Source organism: Trachinotus anak, unplaced genomic scaffold, assembly GCF_046630095.1.
Source record: "Trachinotus anak isolate AG129_WGS33_773 ecotype Australia unplaced genomic scaffold, CSIRO_AGI_Tana_v1 ptg000002l, whole genome shotgun sequence".
Taxonomy (NCBI): Eukaryota; Metazoa; Chordata; class Actinopteri; order Carangiformes; family Carangidae; genus Trachinotus; species Trachinotus anak.
Genome location: NW_027273853.1, coordinates 11,010,811 through 11,025,409, shown reverse-complemented (window position 1 = coordinate 11,025,409; position 14,599 = coordinate 11,010,811). Strand labels below are relative to the sequence as shown.

Here is a 14,599-nt window from a genome sequence, read left to right as displayed (position 1 = left end):
TGCTGCTTTTGCACAGGGGAGGGGAAAAACTCATTTCAAAGAGAAGGTATGCCTTCATTCATGGGTCACGTGTGCCATAAAAAGTATGAACAAATGAGTAAATAAAAACACACCAACATATATGAGCAAACTTGCCTTCCTCAGTCTCAAGACACCTTGTACTACTGGCAACAACTGGCATTTTTATACCTCACCCTACCCATGGATGAAGGCAGTTTTTCCTTTTAGCAATATGCTTATTCTTCAGTGTAATGTGAACAAGGCTGTTCTTAGTGCTTGTAGTGTTGCTGTTTAGTAATGATGGGGTGTCAAAAAAAATATGCAAGGACACATTCAATTGAGTAAGTGTACTTATAAGATATTATGCAAAACTATTTTATTTACAAAACAAATGGCACAGTGTGACTGCACAGTAAATGCACATGCACACTCCAGACATGTCAAGGGAGTTTCTTTCCATAAAATCCTAAGTGATTCCAGTCAGACAGTGACAGACATTTCAGACAAGATTCACAACTAAGATTCTCACTGAGGGAGCAAATATTGCTCAAGAGGAACAACGGTTCATTACTTTTAAGGCCATTTTAGAGGTCAGGATGAAATGGAAACCAGCAGCAAGTCTTGGCAAACCAATGTCACTAAAATGAATTAAAATACAACTGGCTACAAAGTGTGTGTGAGTGTGTGATCTGATCTTCAATACTTTGAAAGCACAGAATCAAACTGCTTCACAAAGAGAGGAAGGGAAATTAACATAATCAAGGTTTAGAAGAAAAAAAAACCCAACATAATTACTTCACTTTTCACTATTTAAATGGACATGCCTCCACATGAGCGGGGGAACACTCAAACGTTTCAAACTGAAAGGCATATCTGTAAATTACACTTGTACTTCATACATACATCAACGCAAACTCTGATAACATCTTCTCTGTGGTCATAATTCATTAGTATTTTTGCCTCTGTAATCATCAATGACAGTATTCCTTTGTGGTGACGAAGACAGTTCCTCTGCACAGTCTATTCAGCTGCTGTTAGACAAGCACTTGTATAAAGGCATATATCCTTAAAAGTGAAAATGTTCTATGAAAATAAGATAGCATTAACATCCATTCATATTTACGAGTGACATCATGTTCATAAATCAATCACTACACAGTCTTTTAAGAGCTTGAGAAACATCTTCCACTACTACTTGGTTGGATTTAACTCACTGACAATTCAGTTGCCAATTTTTCTCAAGTATTTGGCTTGGTACATAACTTGTTCTTAGAGAATACACACAAAGGTGAAAAACAAACAAAAAAGTAAACGGCAGGTAGATGTGAAATGGGGGTTGGAATGGTAACAATACTGTAAACATAAAACCATCAACCAGCCAGTTTGCTTGCCACAATTGAAGTTTTTCGTTGAGGCAGGTCCTGAGGTGTTGGGATGTGGCCTCCTGTGATCTCAGTCTTCTCTGTCGGAGCTGATGGCAACTGTTTATTCTTAATTTTTGCCTTGGCCATGTTGTAGTCACCAGAGTCAAAATACTTTTGCTGGACAAACAAGAAGACAAAAAGTGAGAATATTGCAAGACTGCTATTATTTAAATGAGTACACAACCAAGTTTAAGTCTGAAACACACCCCCTTCTGAAGTCGTTTCCTGAGAAAGTCTGAGCCTCCAGGCTTTGCTCCGAGGTTTGGATACCTGGCCTTAAGTTTGGCCTCCTCTGCTTTCTCGGGACTGATTACTTTGTCATCCATTTCCTGTCGAAAGAGCACAGTGTATGGATGGTATGAAGTTTCTTTTAGACTACACACCAGCGATTAGTGAAACTGCAATTTATATTCTGATAGCAGCAGCAACTAAAGCTAGTATAGCTTCTATTTATTTTTCATAATATGCAGGCGCCGCCATGAGGGAAACTCCCAACTGTTGTTTGCACTAGCATTAATCTTGCCATTTAACTTGGCACGTTTAACTAAAACACTGAACAATGTTAGCTAAGCTATTACTCGGTTTACAAGTGCTTACAGCAACTAAACTCATTGACTTCAAAACAGCTGGGCGTTTGCTTTACTTTATCAACAAACGTTGGTGGCTAATTAGCTAATTACTCATGGTAGCATCGTTTTTGACATTAGCCAGGAGTAGCTACTGGCTAACTAGCTTGATGCTAGCCGCCTGCTAAATTCCCAGATTTGACGTGCTAGCAGCGCTGGATAACTCGTTAAAATCGGTTTTCCGTTGCCACAGTTTACCTGCTGATCTTCCGACGTCCTCGTCTCTTCAACCTCGTCGGACATAGCTGTACTGAATCTCTGCTCTGCTCGCAAAACTGTGGATGTAGCCGTCTGAACCAGCTCTTGTGGGAGATGAAAGGCAGCACTGGCAGCGACGAGGCGGGCGAGGGCAGCAGCCTGTCCAGCAACAGGCCGGTGAATCGATGCCAGATCGGCGGATTGGACTAAAGCGTCGTGTGACACAATGTCATGAATATGACGTGACGTGTGAAGCAACAAACAATTTTCTCTTAAAATTTGCCTTTGTCAAACCTTGTGCTACACAAACACTAATTTTACAGTATGAACATGATGAAGATGCTGCGATGCATTGATTCAGGCCTTCACACGCTTTGACAGTGGTATGTACACAATGATCTTTAATATAGTGACTATAGAGGTACAGACAGACATTATATCGTTATAATCTAAATTATTATAAATTTATTCGTAAAAGTCTTCAAAAAAAAAAGTATTTCCTTGAGACTGATCATAAAGATTAATTATGCTTTTGTTATTTTTCATAGTATCTCTCAACTGTTTTATGTCTCTTTAATGTCAAGATTAAGTTATCCCATCTGCTGTTATGGGTGACATCAAAGCCATCAGAATAGCTTTTTACAATATTAGTTAAAGCTTTTATGGATAAAAAGTGTGGTGAAAAACCTTCTTCTTTTACTTTAAAGTACATCATTTTTGTACCAGTGTAGAGTGGGAAGTAAAATGGTGTAATAAACAAGCTTGTAATTGTACCGTTATTTTTTCAGGTGCAAATTTTGTCTGTTATAATTTAAGATGATAATAACTTGATTGTGGTTAAATGAATGACAGACGTGGAAATCATGAACATAGCCGAACTGTTTTTTGTTTTTTTTTGTTGATGGCATATCATGTAGTACACTTACGAAACAGATTACACACCGGATGTGCCTGCATTTTATAATACTTATATACTTATATTAATAAGTATGCTACTTATGCTATACTAATACTTATTATAATATTGTGCGTGCTGTGAAGAAAAGCAACTAAACTTCTCTTCCGCTATCATGTTCTTCATGCCAACAGAACCATTAGAGATTAAGGTTTTATCAGCAAAAATCCACGTAACAAAAGTAAAATGGCTTGTTTCTTTGAAAATATTCAATCCAAAATTAATTTCGACACCAACCTAGGTTTTAATCTAGCCATGGATATGTATATAGTGGGTTTAATGTCACAGAAAATAAGAAACAGAAGAAAAGATATTCACAATTTTTTTATTATTATTTTTTGATGTTTACCTTTTAATATTTTCTGCATTTCTGTAAAACATTATACTATGCAACATGACTGAGTAAGCTCTGAACAGCCCCAACTACCACACAGCAAGAAGAAAAAAACAAAACAAAACGTTATTGGGATTGGTTAATTGTTGCTGCTTTGGAGGCAGGTCTTTGTTAGGTCAATACTTTCTGTCCTTTTATATCAGTTAAAAACTGAATGCATTTCTGTATGCATCCCCTGCCATTTGGAAATAACAAAAGTACAATATAATACAAGGTCAATTTGCTCTCCACTTTCACGACACAAAAAGAACCCTTGGGCATGAGATTAATTATCCTCATCCCCCATGTCGACGTCCTCTTGTAACTTCTGCACCATTTTTGCTTCCATTTGTTTGGCCTTTCCTGTAAAACAAAAAAAAAAAAAAAAAAGACGAAAACAAATTTTAAACAGTGCTGAAATCACATTGTCTTAAAACAATCATTATGCAGAATTAAACATTTTTCCTTGATATGATTTCCTTTTTAATATTCTTTATATTAACATAGTGCTGTACATTGTGCATACGCTCAGGTATGTTTGTATTAAAATCAATGAAATCAAGTAAATTTCTTGTACATTATTACAGTTCTTGTGTTGAAGTTGGCCAACTGGTGATTCAGATAAGTCTTTACCTGCATGTGGTGCTTTGATAAGGTGAATATTTTTCTTCACTTCGTTGATGGCCTCTTCTTTCTCCAACTGTTTGCCCTTCTTTAATCTATAAAGTAGAGACAAAAAAAACAAAGGTGAAATACAAAAAAAAAAAAAAAAATCTACTCAACATAAAGTAGATGCTGTCAGATACAAAAAAGCTGAACCAAACAAAAATAATCCTTAAACGTCAACACAGAATAAACTGCTCACCTGTTCATGATAAATCTTGCCTGTCGTTTCTGTTTTATTTCCTCCACCCTCTTCATTGCTTCCACTGTGGCAGGTAACAGTGAAACATAAATACTCTGCTCAAAAATCAAATAAATATACTTTATAAAAGATGCTTCTGAGAAGTAAATTCATTTGTTACCTGTCTTGTCCCACAGCTCCCTGTTATATTTAACAGGTGTATTTCTGCGTTTCTCGAACTCCAAAGAGTTATCCTGTAGGACAGTATGTTTCACGGATAAGTAACAGTAAAACCAATCAATGACACTGAAGTAGTGCTCAATAGATAACCAGCTCACCACTGTCAGCTCCTTTCCTGACGCCTTTCTGAATGCTTTGGTCCATCTTGTTTTTCTTGGGTTACGCTTCTTCTTGAAGTTCCTGTGGCATTTTGATCTGCAGAATCTGAAAGTCTATATATATATATATTTTTTTTTTAAAAAGACAGAAAAACAATTAACAGTTGAACTCCATTAAAAAAATAAAAAGGAGTTTGAATGGATATGAACAGATAAACCCGTGGATGGTTTTGGTTTGTGCAATTTAAAAAAAATAGTTACGAATTAGAAATATCCTTTATTAAAGATCTGCCTTTACATCTGTCATAAATTACAAATTCTCTCTCTTTATACATATTTATTAATGGCCAGTATATCAGCTGATGTGAGCTTAGTTGAAGAGATTGTTATCAAAAACTACTATATGCTATATTCTCATGATATCATGATTTACTGTATTAATTATTTTTTAAAAGACTCAAATTCAGTATCAGCCCAAAAAAAAATTCCATTGGGGTAAAATATTTATACTTTTGCTTCTTTTAGAGGGAAAAAAAGGTTATTAATATTGTTATTATTTCAATTTCATTTATTCATATGACCATAAATACAGCATTGAAGTATAATATCATTAAAGTAGAATTATAATAAATGCAAGACAATAGACAACATATGGTTTACAATACAAAACTAATACTAATACTACCCCCGTGAAGCTCATGTTTTGGCACTGATGAGACTGTGTGGGAAGTGGTATTCACATCTTCTACTTAAGTATTTTAATTCAGCATCAATATAGACTTTAAGTGCCAAAAGTAAAAGTATTCATAATGCTGAATGACCAATTTCAGAATTAAATATAATATATTATTGGAGGATAGTTATTGATGCATTTATGTGTTCAGCACTTTCATGTTCCAGTTGGTAAAAGCAGAGATCATTTCAATACGTTTAGATACTGTGGAGTAGCTTAATCTATAACGATATAAAACAATTTCTTAGTTGTGTGTAGTTTGAGTTAATAATCTGAAATGTAGTGGGATACGATTATAAAGTAACAGAAAATGGAAATACTGTGGTAAAGTACCTCAAAGTTGTGGTTAAGGACGGTGCCTGAGTAAAAGTACTTCATGACTTTCCACCTCTGAGGTGCGTGGTTTAAAAATGGCGCTGACAAAATTTCAGCAAATGCTGAAAGCTTAGAAAAGACAGTATAATTCTCAGAGTTTACTGTGGAGGTGTTCAGCATTTGCCAACAGGGTGCTGCTCCAGGTGTGTTTCCACACCAAGCCTTCAGGGGGCGAAACCACCCCATTAATCAAAAACAAGGCCCTTCTGGTTAATGTTCTTCATTCTTATTACCTCTGGCTGCATGGGTATAACATTTAATTAATGGTTAAGTTAACGTTATGTGCTTCAGCCCCACATTATAAATTATGTTTACCTCTGAGTTATTTACTTTCTGACAGCTCCTAAACCCACTGTCCACTCCACGTGAGTGGACCCAGCACGTTATGCTAGCCTCCAGGCTAACGGCTAACTCTGACAGTAAAACATGGACTACAGTCAAAGTTACAGGATCAATAAACCAACAAGACAGCTCCTTACCTTACAGTCGTTCCGCACAAACATCACCCCATGTCCCGGGTACACCGGACCCGAGCAGAAATAACATTTTTCGATGCGCATTTTCACAGCACAAGTGCTGCGTACGACGACCGACAACAACAAGACCGCCCCACTTCTTCTTCTTCTGCTTCTCCTTCTGCTGCTTCTTCTTCTTCTGCTTCCGCTGGAGAGGTACTGCCCCCTGCCGGACCTTCGGCTACACCGTTCAAAGCCTCTACTTAAAAATGTTTCAGAGGCACCGAGGATCCAACTTCATGGCGAATATGGTGAATATGCTGATATGAAATGTCCAAAGTGTTCAATAAATAAATATGAAACTATGAAATAAATATCCACATTAATGCACTATAATATATAAATGAAGCAATATATTGTGAAATTTAAATTGTGTCTTTATTTGAAAGTACCCATTTTCAAACATCTGTTCTATTTCATACTGACATTTTTCACAATGACACTTTATAATGTAATTTTTATGACTGTGGTGAAACAATCTCTGTCACCTTATCTCTCAGCCAACCACATGAACATAATCTCCAACAAAACTCTGTTATACTCTGTTATATTTATATGAGCTTTTCTGTTTATGGGGTTTTACTTTATTCTTAATGGTTCTGTAAACAAGATTTTATATATATATATATATATATATACATATATATATATATATATATAAAATTGTTGTTTGCTGATATATATATATATCAGCAAACAACAATTTTCTATGCAAAAATGTACTGGAGTAATGGCATCCTGAGGAGAGAATGAATTCACACCCCCTTTATTGTAATGTAATAAACATACAGCAGGCACCACTCTCCTGCTAGGTGACACAGTGCAGTAGGAAGCTTTTAGATGAAAGGGGCCTTCAACTCCGTCTAAAAAGGCCCTCAACAAAGACAGAGGTTAGACTAGAGCACAGATGGACTGGCTATGGGGACCACAGATTCAAATCCCAGTCAGCGTATGGCCGGTTAAATCACCCTTTTCTTCTCCTCAGTTCATATGTAACTTAATGGGTTCATAATGTTACATCCGTTTTCATCAATTGCCGGCTACAGTAGGCATGATAATGTTAGCTAACTTGCTGTTACTCATGTTTTTAATTTGTTTAGCAAATGATCTTATCGCTACCTGGGTGTTACTGCTGGTTGTGGCTTGGTTGTGTTTGTTGTTCTTCACTCTCGTGTTGTCTCTCGTGATTGTAAACACTTACAGCCTATAATCCACGTTTACAAGCTGAAAAGGTTAAGAACTACTGTTGAACAGAAAGCAGGTGATTTTATGAAGTCATGCCTGTCTCTGTGATGCTATTAATCTTTAACATCATCAGAACAGAAGACATCCACAGTGTCATGTGAGAAACTGCACTTTACACTTTTCCAGAGGAGACTGTAACACCAACACGTCCATCAGACTGTGTGTTCACACACAAAAAGGATAACACGGCTGCATTTAGAAGAAATTATTCAAACGGTCACAGGTAAATATCAGACTCAGGCTGTGTTTAGACTATGACCAATTTATTTTGTTTTTGTTCCAAGACCTGCACCTTCTCACTCGAAAACATCAAATGACAGGTTAAAAACAAAACTGACACATTTTCTGAAAGGCCAGTATTTTCTTATTGGCCTTTATCTACATAGAGCATTACACTGCCTTCTGTATGTCAGGTGCTGTTCTGTGTGAGCATGACTTGTGAAACTCAAAATCCCGTATAGCAAATTTAAATGAATTTGAAATTCTGAACTTATATTTGCATATAGCAACATTTTGTAGCAACATCTTAGGCGGTATTATAAAGTTGTTATGGAAAATATGTTAGCTAGCAATTGTCCAGCTTACATGGAGCAACAGTAGCATTGATTTGGAGTTGTGTTTACGTGCACATGATGAATGTAGGTCCAATATTCACTCTTACTTCTGTTTGGTCTCCAGTGAGGAAAATATCTGCCTCTTTAACGGCTAGTCTCTAATTTTGTTGCTGTGCTGTTTAGAACTGGTGGACTACAGAGGGTTTTAATCAGAGCTTGGAAACATTTGTCTACCTGAATGAGGTTTATATGAGCAGCATTTACATGCTAGAACACATATTTATTTATTCCATTTTTAATATAAGAATATCGATGTGTACAATTTTAAATACAACAGTTTCTTTTATTCTGTTACAGCCCCACTGTGAATCCACCCGTCACAGACTCTTGTTATTTAATTGCACTTCAACCATAAAAACACATCTGACTCATATTTCCTCTACAGGTTCAAAATGTTAACCAGGTGGTTAACTTTCACAGCTCTTCTGGCTGGCTCAGCGAATCAACAAACAGCAGCTGCTGGCCAGGGCACTGTGACCATTGCACCAACCTGCAGGGTCAAAGGTCAGCCAGAGGAAGAGCTGACTTTAAACTGTGGAGACGGAGAGAACGCAGGTCAGTAAAAAGAATCAACACAAACAGAAAGACAGTACAGAGGGGCTCCTGGCTCCACACCTGAGCAATCCAGTCAGTATTAGTCCTGATTTTAAACAAGATTTTGGTGTCCTGGAAAGCTGTCCTCTGTTCCAATGTATGGTTGTCCAAAAGCATGTTTTTGAAATTCGTGTTTTTTTACAATTCAACTGGTAAGGCACACTGTAGTAACAATGATGATCTCTGTCCAAATTTCTGCTGTAAATATTTTACAAAAGTGCATAAAGTACATACAATATAAATCACCATAGGTTTTGAAGAATGTTTTGTTATTTGGAAAAACAACAACATACTTATTAATGTATTATGAAAAGCACTTAGTAAACAAAAAATCCATCATGAAGTTAACTGTTGCATTTACACCTGGGGTCTTAATTTCATTATTAAATGTGGTGGTTATCTTTGAATCACACTTTTCTTCATATTTTTTAAGTTATTGTCAATAAATTCCATGAAAAGACTTGGGCTGTGTCCAAAATCACTTCCTTGTTCACTTATTTACTACTCCCTACATAAGAGATGTGAAGTCGGATTCACAAGATCACGGTCTGCCCTGAATATAAAGCAGAGATAGGTCGGGAATGTTGCCAAAATCTGTAGCAGTGGATATAATTTTTCAAAAAGGCTCAGTAAAATCAGCTGGATACTATAGTGCTTACAAACATTGCTAAAACAGGAGTAAATATATCTGCAAGCAGCAATGTGGGGGCTCACCTGCCCAGCAGGCCAGAGTTACCATGGAAACGTGATGTTATTATGTCAAGGGGATGGTAGTAAGCACTAACAGCAAGTGTTGTGTCAGTTGATTAAAGTTTGGCTGAGATTTGACTTCATTTCTTTTTTTGGCACCTTTGTCACCAATTTCATTTGGCTGTTAAGGTTGAATGCTTCCACAAATCAAAAATCCATAATCCATGTGATAACTTTTGTGAGTCTTGATCTTCAGATTATCGACCAACTTTGGTAAAGACTGGATAAAGGTTGTCCGAGGAGCAGCAAAAAGACAGTTTCCAATAAAATCTAAAATGGGAGCTCCATCAACTAGGGTAACAATTTTTCTCATTGCAGTGCTCCCCAAGAGGTTTTTTAGCTACCTCGTGATGAAGTCCTGAGTGTAACTCTAACTAAGTTTAGTTTTCATACATAAAAGCATTACTGCGCAATTACCTCACTTCCTGTTTGGTAGCTTGGCTGGAATTTGTGATTGGCTGTGACAAACAAAAGCTTCTGAAAATCAGAAACCCACGTGATAACTTTTATTTGGCTTGGACTTGAAAAACACTTTTATATAAAATCCACCTCCAACTTTGACCTGTTTACTTTCAGTTTCTGCATGGCTGTCACGACGTTAGCGTACAGAACTATACCTGTGACTCATCTCACCTGTAACTGCTCCTCCTCTCATGTGCAGGTGTGGTCCAGTACTGGCACACCCCCTTTGGAGACCTCCAAACCCCTGGTTTGCACAGTAAACTGGACCCTGTCTTTATGCACCATGATGGGAGCCTGGTGGTCCCCAACAGCAGCAGGCTCCACAGCGGTCTGTACTACTGCCTCCTGCGCCACACAGAGGGAACTACACTGTGGCCATACCAGCTCCACATTGGTTATAACAACCAAAAGAACCAAGAACATAATGAATATGAGCAAGGCAGCAGCTGTGATACCGTCAGGCTCAGGAGGGATGTTGGGCCTGAGAGGGATGAGCAGGCAGGTGTTTCAGATGGGCACTTTGCAGGAGCCGTGGCAGCATCAGTGCTGCTGACGTTTGTGTTTGGCTTCAGCGCTGGAGCTCTGACCAGAGCTCACGTTCTCAGGTGTGTTGAGGACCCTTACACCCCAGCTTTTGTTCATACTGACATACATACTGACATACATCAGATTCCTAATTTGACAGTAATTCTGTTAAATTGTTTTGCAGATGTTTTGTCAGTAAATGCTCAAAACAGGATGTTCTGTTAGTGATCAAAGTTGCACGAGCAATTTAATCAATTTAATCCAATTTAACAGCCTAATAATGTGAAGAGAATAGAGATGAATGGTTGAATAATGCAGTGGGTGGGTGAGTGTTCAAAATCTTTAGATTGTTCCATTTTGATATTAAATGGAAAATAAGTGATTTGATAATTTTGTACATTGTTGATCAAAAGAAAGTATGCCCAGTTAAAGTGTTTGTTCCTCTAGAAATACCACTTTAAATCTTTGCTGACCATGCTCTAATGTATGCTCAACAGTTTTAGATGTGGGGATGTATTTTCACTACTGGGCAAAGCAGCCACTGACTTCCATTAATTTCTAACAATATGACAATCAAGACTTGTTAAAGCAAACTCTTGAAGCTTGGTTGACTGATGAAATTTATCACTGTGACCATCAAGTCTGCATTAATAGTTTGACCATGTTACATTATCGGTGTGTGGTTATGCACTTCAGCTTCAGACTAATTTGAAGCAACTGCAATGCATTACCTCACAATGGTTATGTAACTTTGATGAAATTAATGCAGATTCATGAAAATTCAAATAACACCAGCACAGCTTGCTGAGCTGTGTTCTAAGGTACGCATGTGTTTGTAGTAAATAGGTTATAGAATACCATGGTTATTTTTGACTTCTCGCATGCAAAACAAATTCATGCACGTCCAAACATGCTAAATTAAATTATACTGGTGTGGTGATTTTCACTGCATGGTTCTCCCACCAGACAACTTTGCACATTAGCAGCACAGCACTGAAAATTGCTTAAATGGCCATGTGCGTGGTTACCAGCCCTGTACTGTCATGTTGCAAACCTAAGGAAACCAAAAAGAGTGGGAGGAAAAAAACAGAAACTCATCTGAGAAGACAGACATGTTACAGTTGGATGCTAATGTTTGGGTAAATTACATATTTTCTGTTGATGTTTTAAGTGATAAAGGAAATACAACCCCTGCAGAAAACAGCCAGACAAGATCATGAAAAAATGCAACAGTGAAGAAATGCTTGATTTTAATGTCTGGTTGTTCTCACTTCAAAAATCAACAAAATATGTTATTTACCAGGGTGTGGCCTAACATTTAAAACACATGCATGAAAGAGCCATCAGATTGAAATCTGTAGTGTCTCAGTTTGAAGTTTTCTTCTCTACTGGCCATGGTAAAGATGACTTTAGTGGTCGAGAGAACTTTAAACACTAATATGGCAAGTTTTCCATTCACTTCCAGTAGAACATTTTTAAAGGAAACAGATATTAATGTATTAAATTATTATAACCACAAAAAATTAGAGAGTGAATTCATATTTCTGTTAGAAATTATCAATATTATAAAGCAGATATCATGAAGATAAGAGAGTAAATTCCCACTATATATTTCCTCTCAGGTGTTTAGGAGCAGTCTCTACAAGGGTGCGATCACTACGGCAACAACAACGCCAAACTGACACATTGGACCATGGCTCCGAGATCACCATGACCACCGTGCCACCCATGTATGACAACGAGGCCTTTGTGATGGGACAGGTGCAGGACTACCCATCACCCCCTGCCAAACCTCAGAGAAGCTTCAGGCACAAACGAGAGGAGCATCAGGAGACCACTGCCTATCTGGAGGGATGTGACTACATGAAAGAGGAGGAGAAAAGGTTGGAGGAGGAGGATGGAGGAAGAACTCTGGAGGAAAAGAGTAAAGGGGAAGGGGAGGCAGAGGAAGAAGTGGAGAATGAAAGAGAGTTCAGTGGTCTCTATCTATTAGGAGAAGGTGGAGGGGGTCAAACTGAAACAGATGAGGACAAGTGCAGTGAAGATGGAGAGGAGAAAGATGGAAGAGAGAGCAAGGAAGACAATAAGGAATCAGGAGAGGAGGAGGAGACAGATGAGCAGGAGAATAGGAGCTGGGAGGATGGAGAGGAGAGCAGAAGTGAGGACGAGGCAGGAGGTAACAAGGAAAAAGGGAGTGATGAGAAGAGGGAGGAGGAGGAAGGATGGAAAGAGGAGAAAGAGGGAGCTGATGGAGAAAAGAAGGGAGAGGAAGATATTTGGAGAGATTCTCAACAGTCATCTACAGAAACAGACGATGAAGAGACGGGCAGTAAAAAACAGGAGGACACAGAGAAAAATGGCATTATGAGAGGAGGAGAAGCACTGTCCTCCCCGCCTTGTCCGGCCCGCCGCAGCCGTGTCATTCGTCTGTACCAGTACGACGAAGATGGTCAGCGATACTGCCACCTTCCAGACCCAACCACTGATGATCCAGTTCCCCCTCCGAGGCTGAAGCAGCGCTCCGTCTCTCTGACACGCCTCAACGCAATCATGGCTGCCGCCTCATCAGGACCACTGTGCACGACAGAGACAGGGGGAGAGGGAAGAGAGGAGAGGCCAACCTTCCACATGGACATATAATAGAGACACTGGTTTAAAGGGCTTTTCCAGCTTCAGCCACAGAGCTGAGGGACAAACACACAAGACTTTAATCTTCTCGTGGGATTTGAATGACACCTGTCTAAATATTTTCATGCTGTCATATAACTCACAATCACCTAAACCTTAGTATAGAGTTTCTGCAGAAAGGTAAAAAATTCAACACTTCTTAAGACCTTTTTAATACCATGTACCCATTTAATACCAGTTTCATAGTCATATAGTTATATCCGCTTTTTTAGTACTGCACATGCCAGCAGTTCATTACAGTTCCTGGTCGTATAAGTGTTAACATCCTATTTAAGAACCTGGATCCTGATGTTTTAACATGAAACAGATGGATTAACAGATGGAAAACTATTAATTCATTAAGTTCAAGTTTTTGCAAAAAATCAACTCTTTGTCCATTGTGAGTCAATCCCAGTAATGTAGCAGCAACACCCTTTTTTAATTTAATGACATTTATCTCTTTGTCAACAAAAATAGTATAGGGTGTCCAGTGCTTAATGTTTAAGGAGTGATTCATTTCTTCAGCCAGCTGTGGGGAGTAACTCGGGGAATGTCCAGTTTTGGAGCTTTAGGTTTAATCTGTCAGAGTTTGTCTGAACATTTTGAGACATTTAGATCTGTCAACCTGGAATTAAACTTGACAAGCTTGCTTGGGTGGAATAAAAACATCTTAGTGAATCACTGGTAACTGTCAGTGTTTACTTCAGACTTTGTCCCGCACTAAGTGGTACATTTTAATGTACACTAAAAAAAGAGCTGGGTTATTTCTGTAAACACATTGTGCTCATTAATAATTCTGGGTTGTCTGGGGTACTTATGCTAGGTCAAGGGCGTTTTAAGCGGTTGAGTCAAAGCTGACCAGCTGGTTTGGCTACTTTGACCCAGCTGCTTGTTAATTAATTTTCCCACTCAGACATTGACAAACTATCTGGATTATATCGTGCGTTCACAAGAAACATGGTGGGAAGGATTTTATGGTAGGTTAATGTTAAATAAAAGTAACATTAGCTGCTAATTCTGGCCATCACAAATGTAATATTAATGTGAAATGAAACTGTGACAGGAACTTTACCTGCTAAAAACCCACTAAAAATTAATATTAAGGAAAAATGTAAAAAAAAAAACAACAACAACAAAAAAAAAAAACAATTTAATATCTAGATAACATTTTTTTTCTTGTCATTTTCCTATTTAAATGAAACCTTTTCACTAACTTTAGCTTCTAAGTTTGGTCCCCAATAATCGAATGTTTTGACATCAGACACACAGAGGAGAAACATTTCAGTGGAGCTCCTGGACAAGTTGGTGCTTATGGGTGAGTTTAAAACTTTTACAACATATAACATAAAAGCCTCAGCTAA

The 14,599-nt window shown here is 38.0% G+C and overlaps 3 protein-coding genes across 3 annotated transcripts; 1 reads left to right on the top strand and 2 right to left on the bottom strand.

Moving 5' to 3' along the window:
• Positions 1-337: 337 nt before the first annotated feature.
• Positions 338-2,406, bottom strand: LOC139631864 (cAMP-regulated phosphoprotein 19-like). The gene is made up of 3 exons (XM_071496486.1): positions 2,249-2,406; positions 1,631-1,753; positions 338-1,541 (listed from the first exon to the last, which is right to left on the bottom strand). The coding sequence occupies exons 1-3, from the start codon at positions 2,291-2,293 to the stop codon at positions 1,371-1,373; spliced, it is 339 nt and encodes a 112-aa protein (XP_071352587.1). The 5' UTR covers positions 2,294-2,406; the 3' UTR covers positions 338-1,370.
• A 1,106-nt stretch (positions 2,407-3,512) lies between these two features.
• rsl24d1 (ribosomal L24 domain containing 1) lies at positions 3,513-6,505 on the bottom strand. The gene is made up of 6 exons (XM_071496473.1): positions 6,346-6,505; positions 4,759-4,872; positions 4,602-4,674; positions 4,442-4,505; positions 4,210-4,295; positions 3,513-3,939 (listed from the first exon to the last, which is right to left on the bottom strand). The coding sequence occupies exons 1-6, from the start codon at positions 6,424-6,426 to the stop codon at positions 3,863-3,865; spliced, it is 495 nt and encodes a 164-aa protein (XP_071352574.1). The 5' UTR covers positions 6,427-6,505; the 3' UTR covers positions 3,513-3,862.
• A 2,052-nt stretch (positions 6,506-8,557) lies between these two features.
• On the top strand, positions 8,558-13,912 carry LOC139627129 (uncharacterized). Its single transcript, XM_071487818.1, has 3 exons — positions 8,558-8,795; positions 10,246-10,651; positions 12,194-13,912. The coding sequence occupies exons 1-3, from the start codon at positions 8,633-8,635 to the stop codon at positions 13,209-13,211; spliced, it is 1,587 nt and encodes a 528-aa protein (XP_071343919.1). The 5' UTR covers positions 8,558-8,632; the 3' UTR covers positions 13,212-13,912.
• The last annotated feature ends 687 nt before the right edge of the window (positions 13,913-14,599 follow it).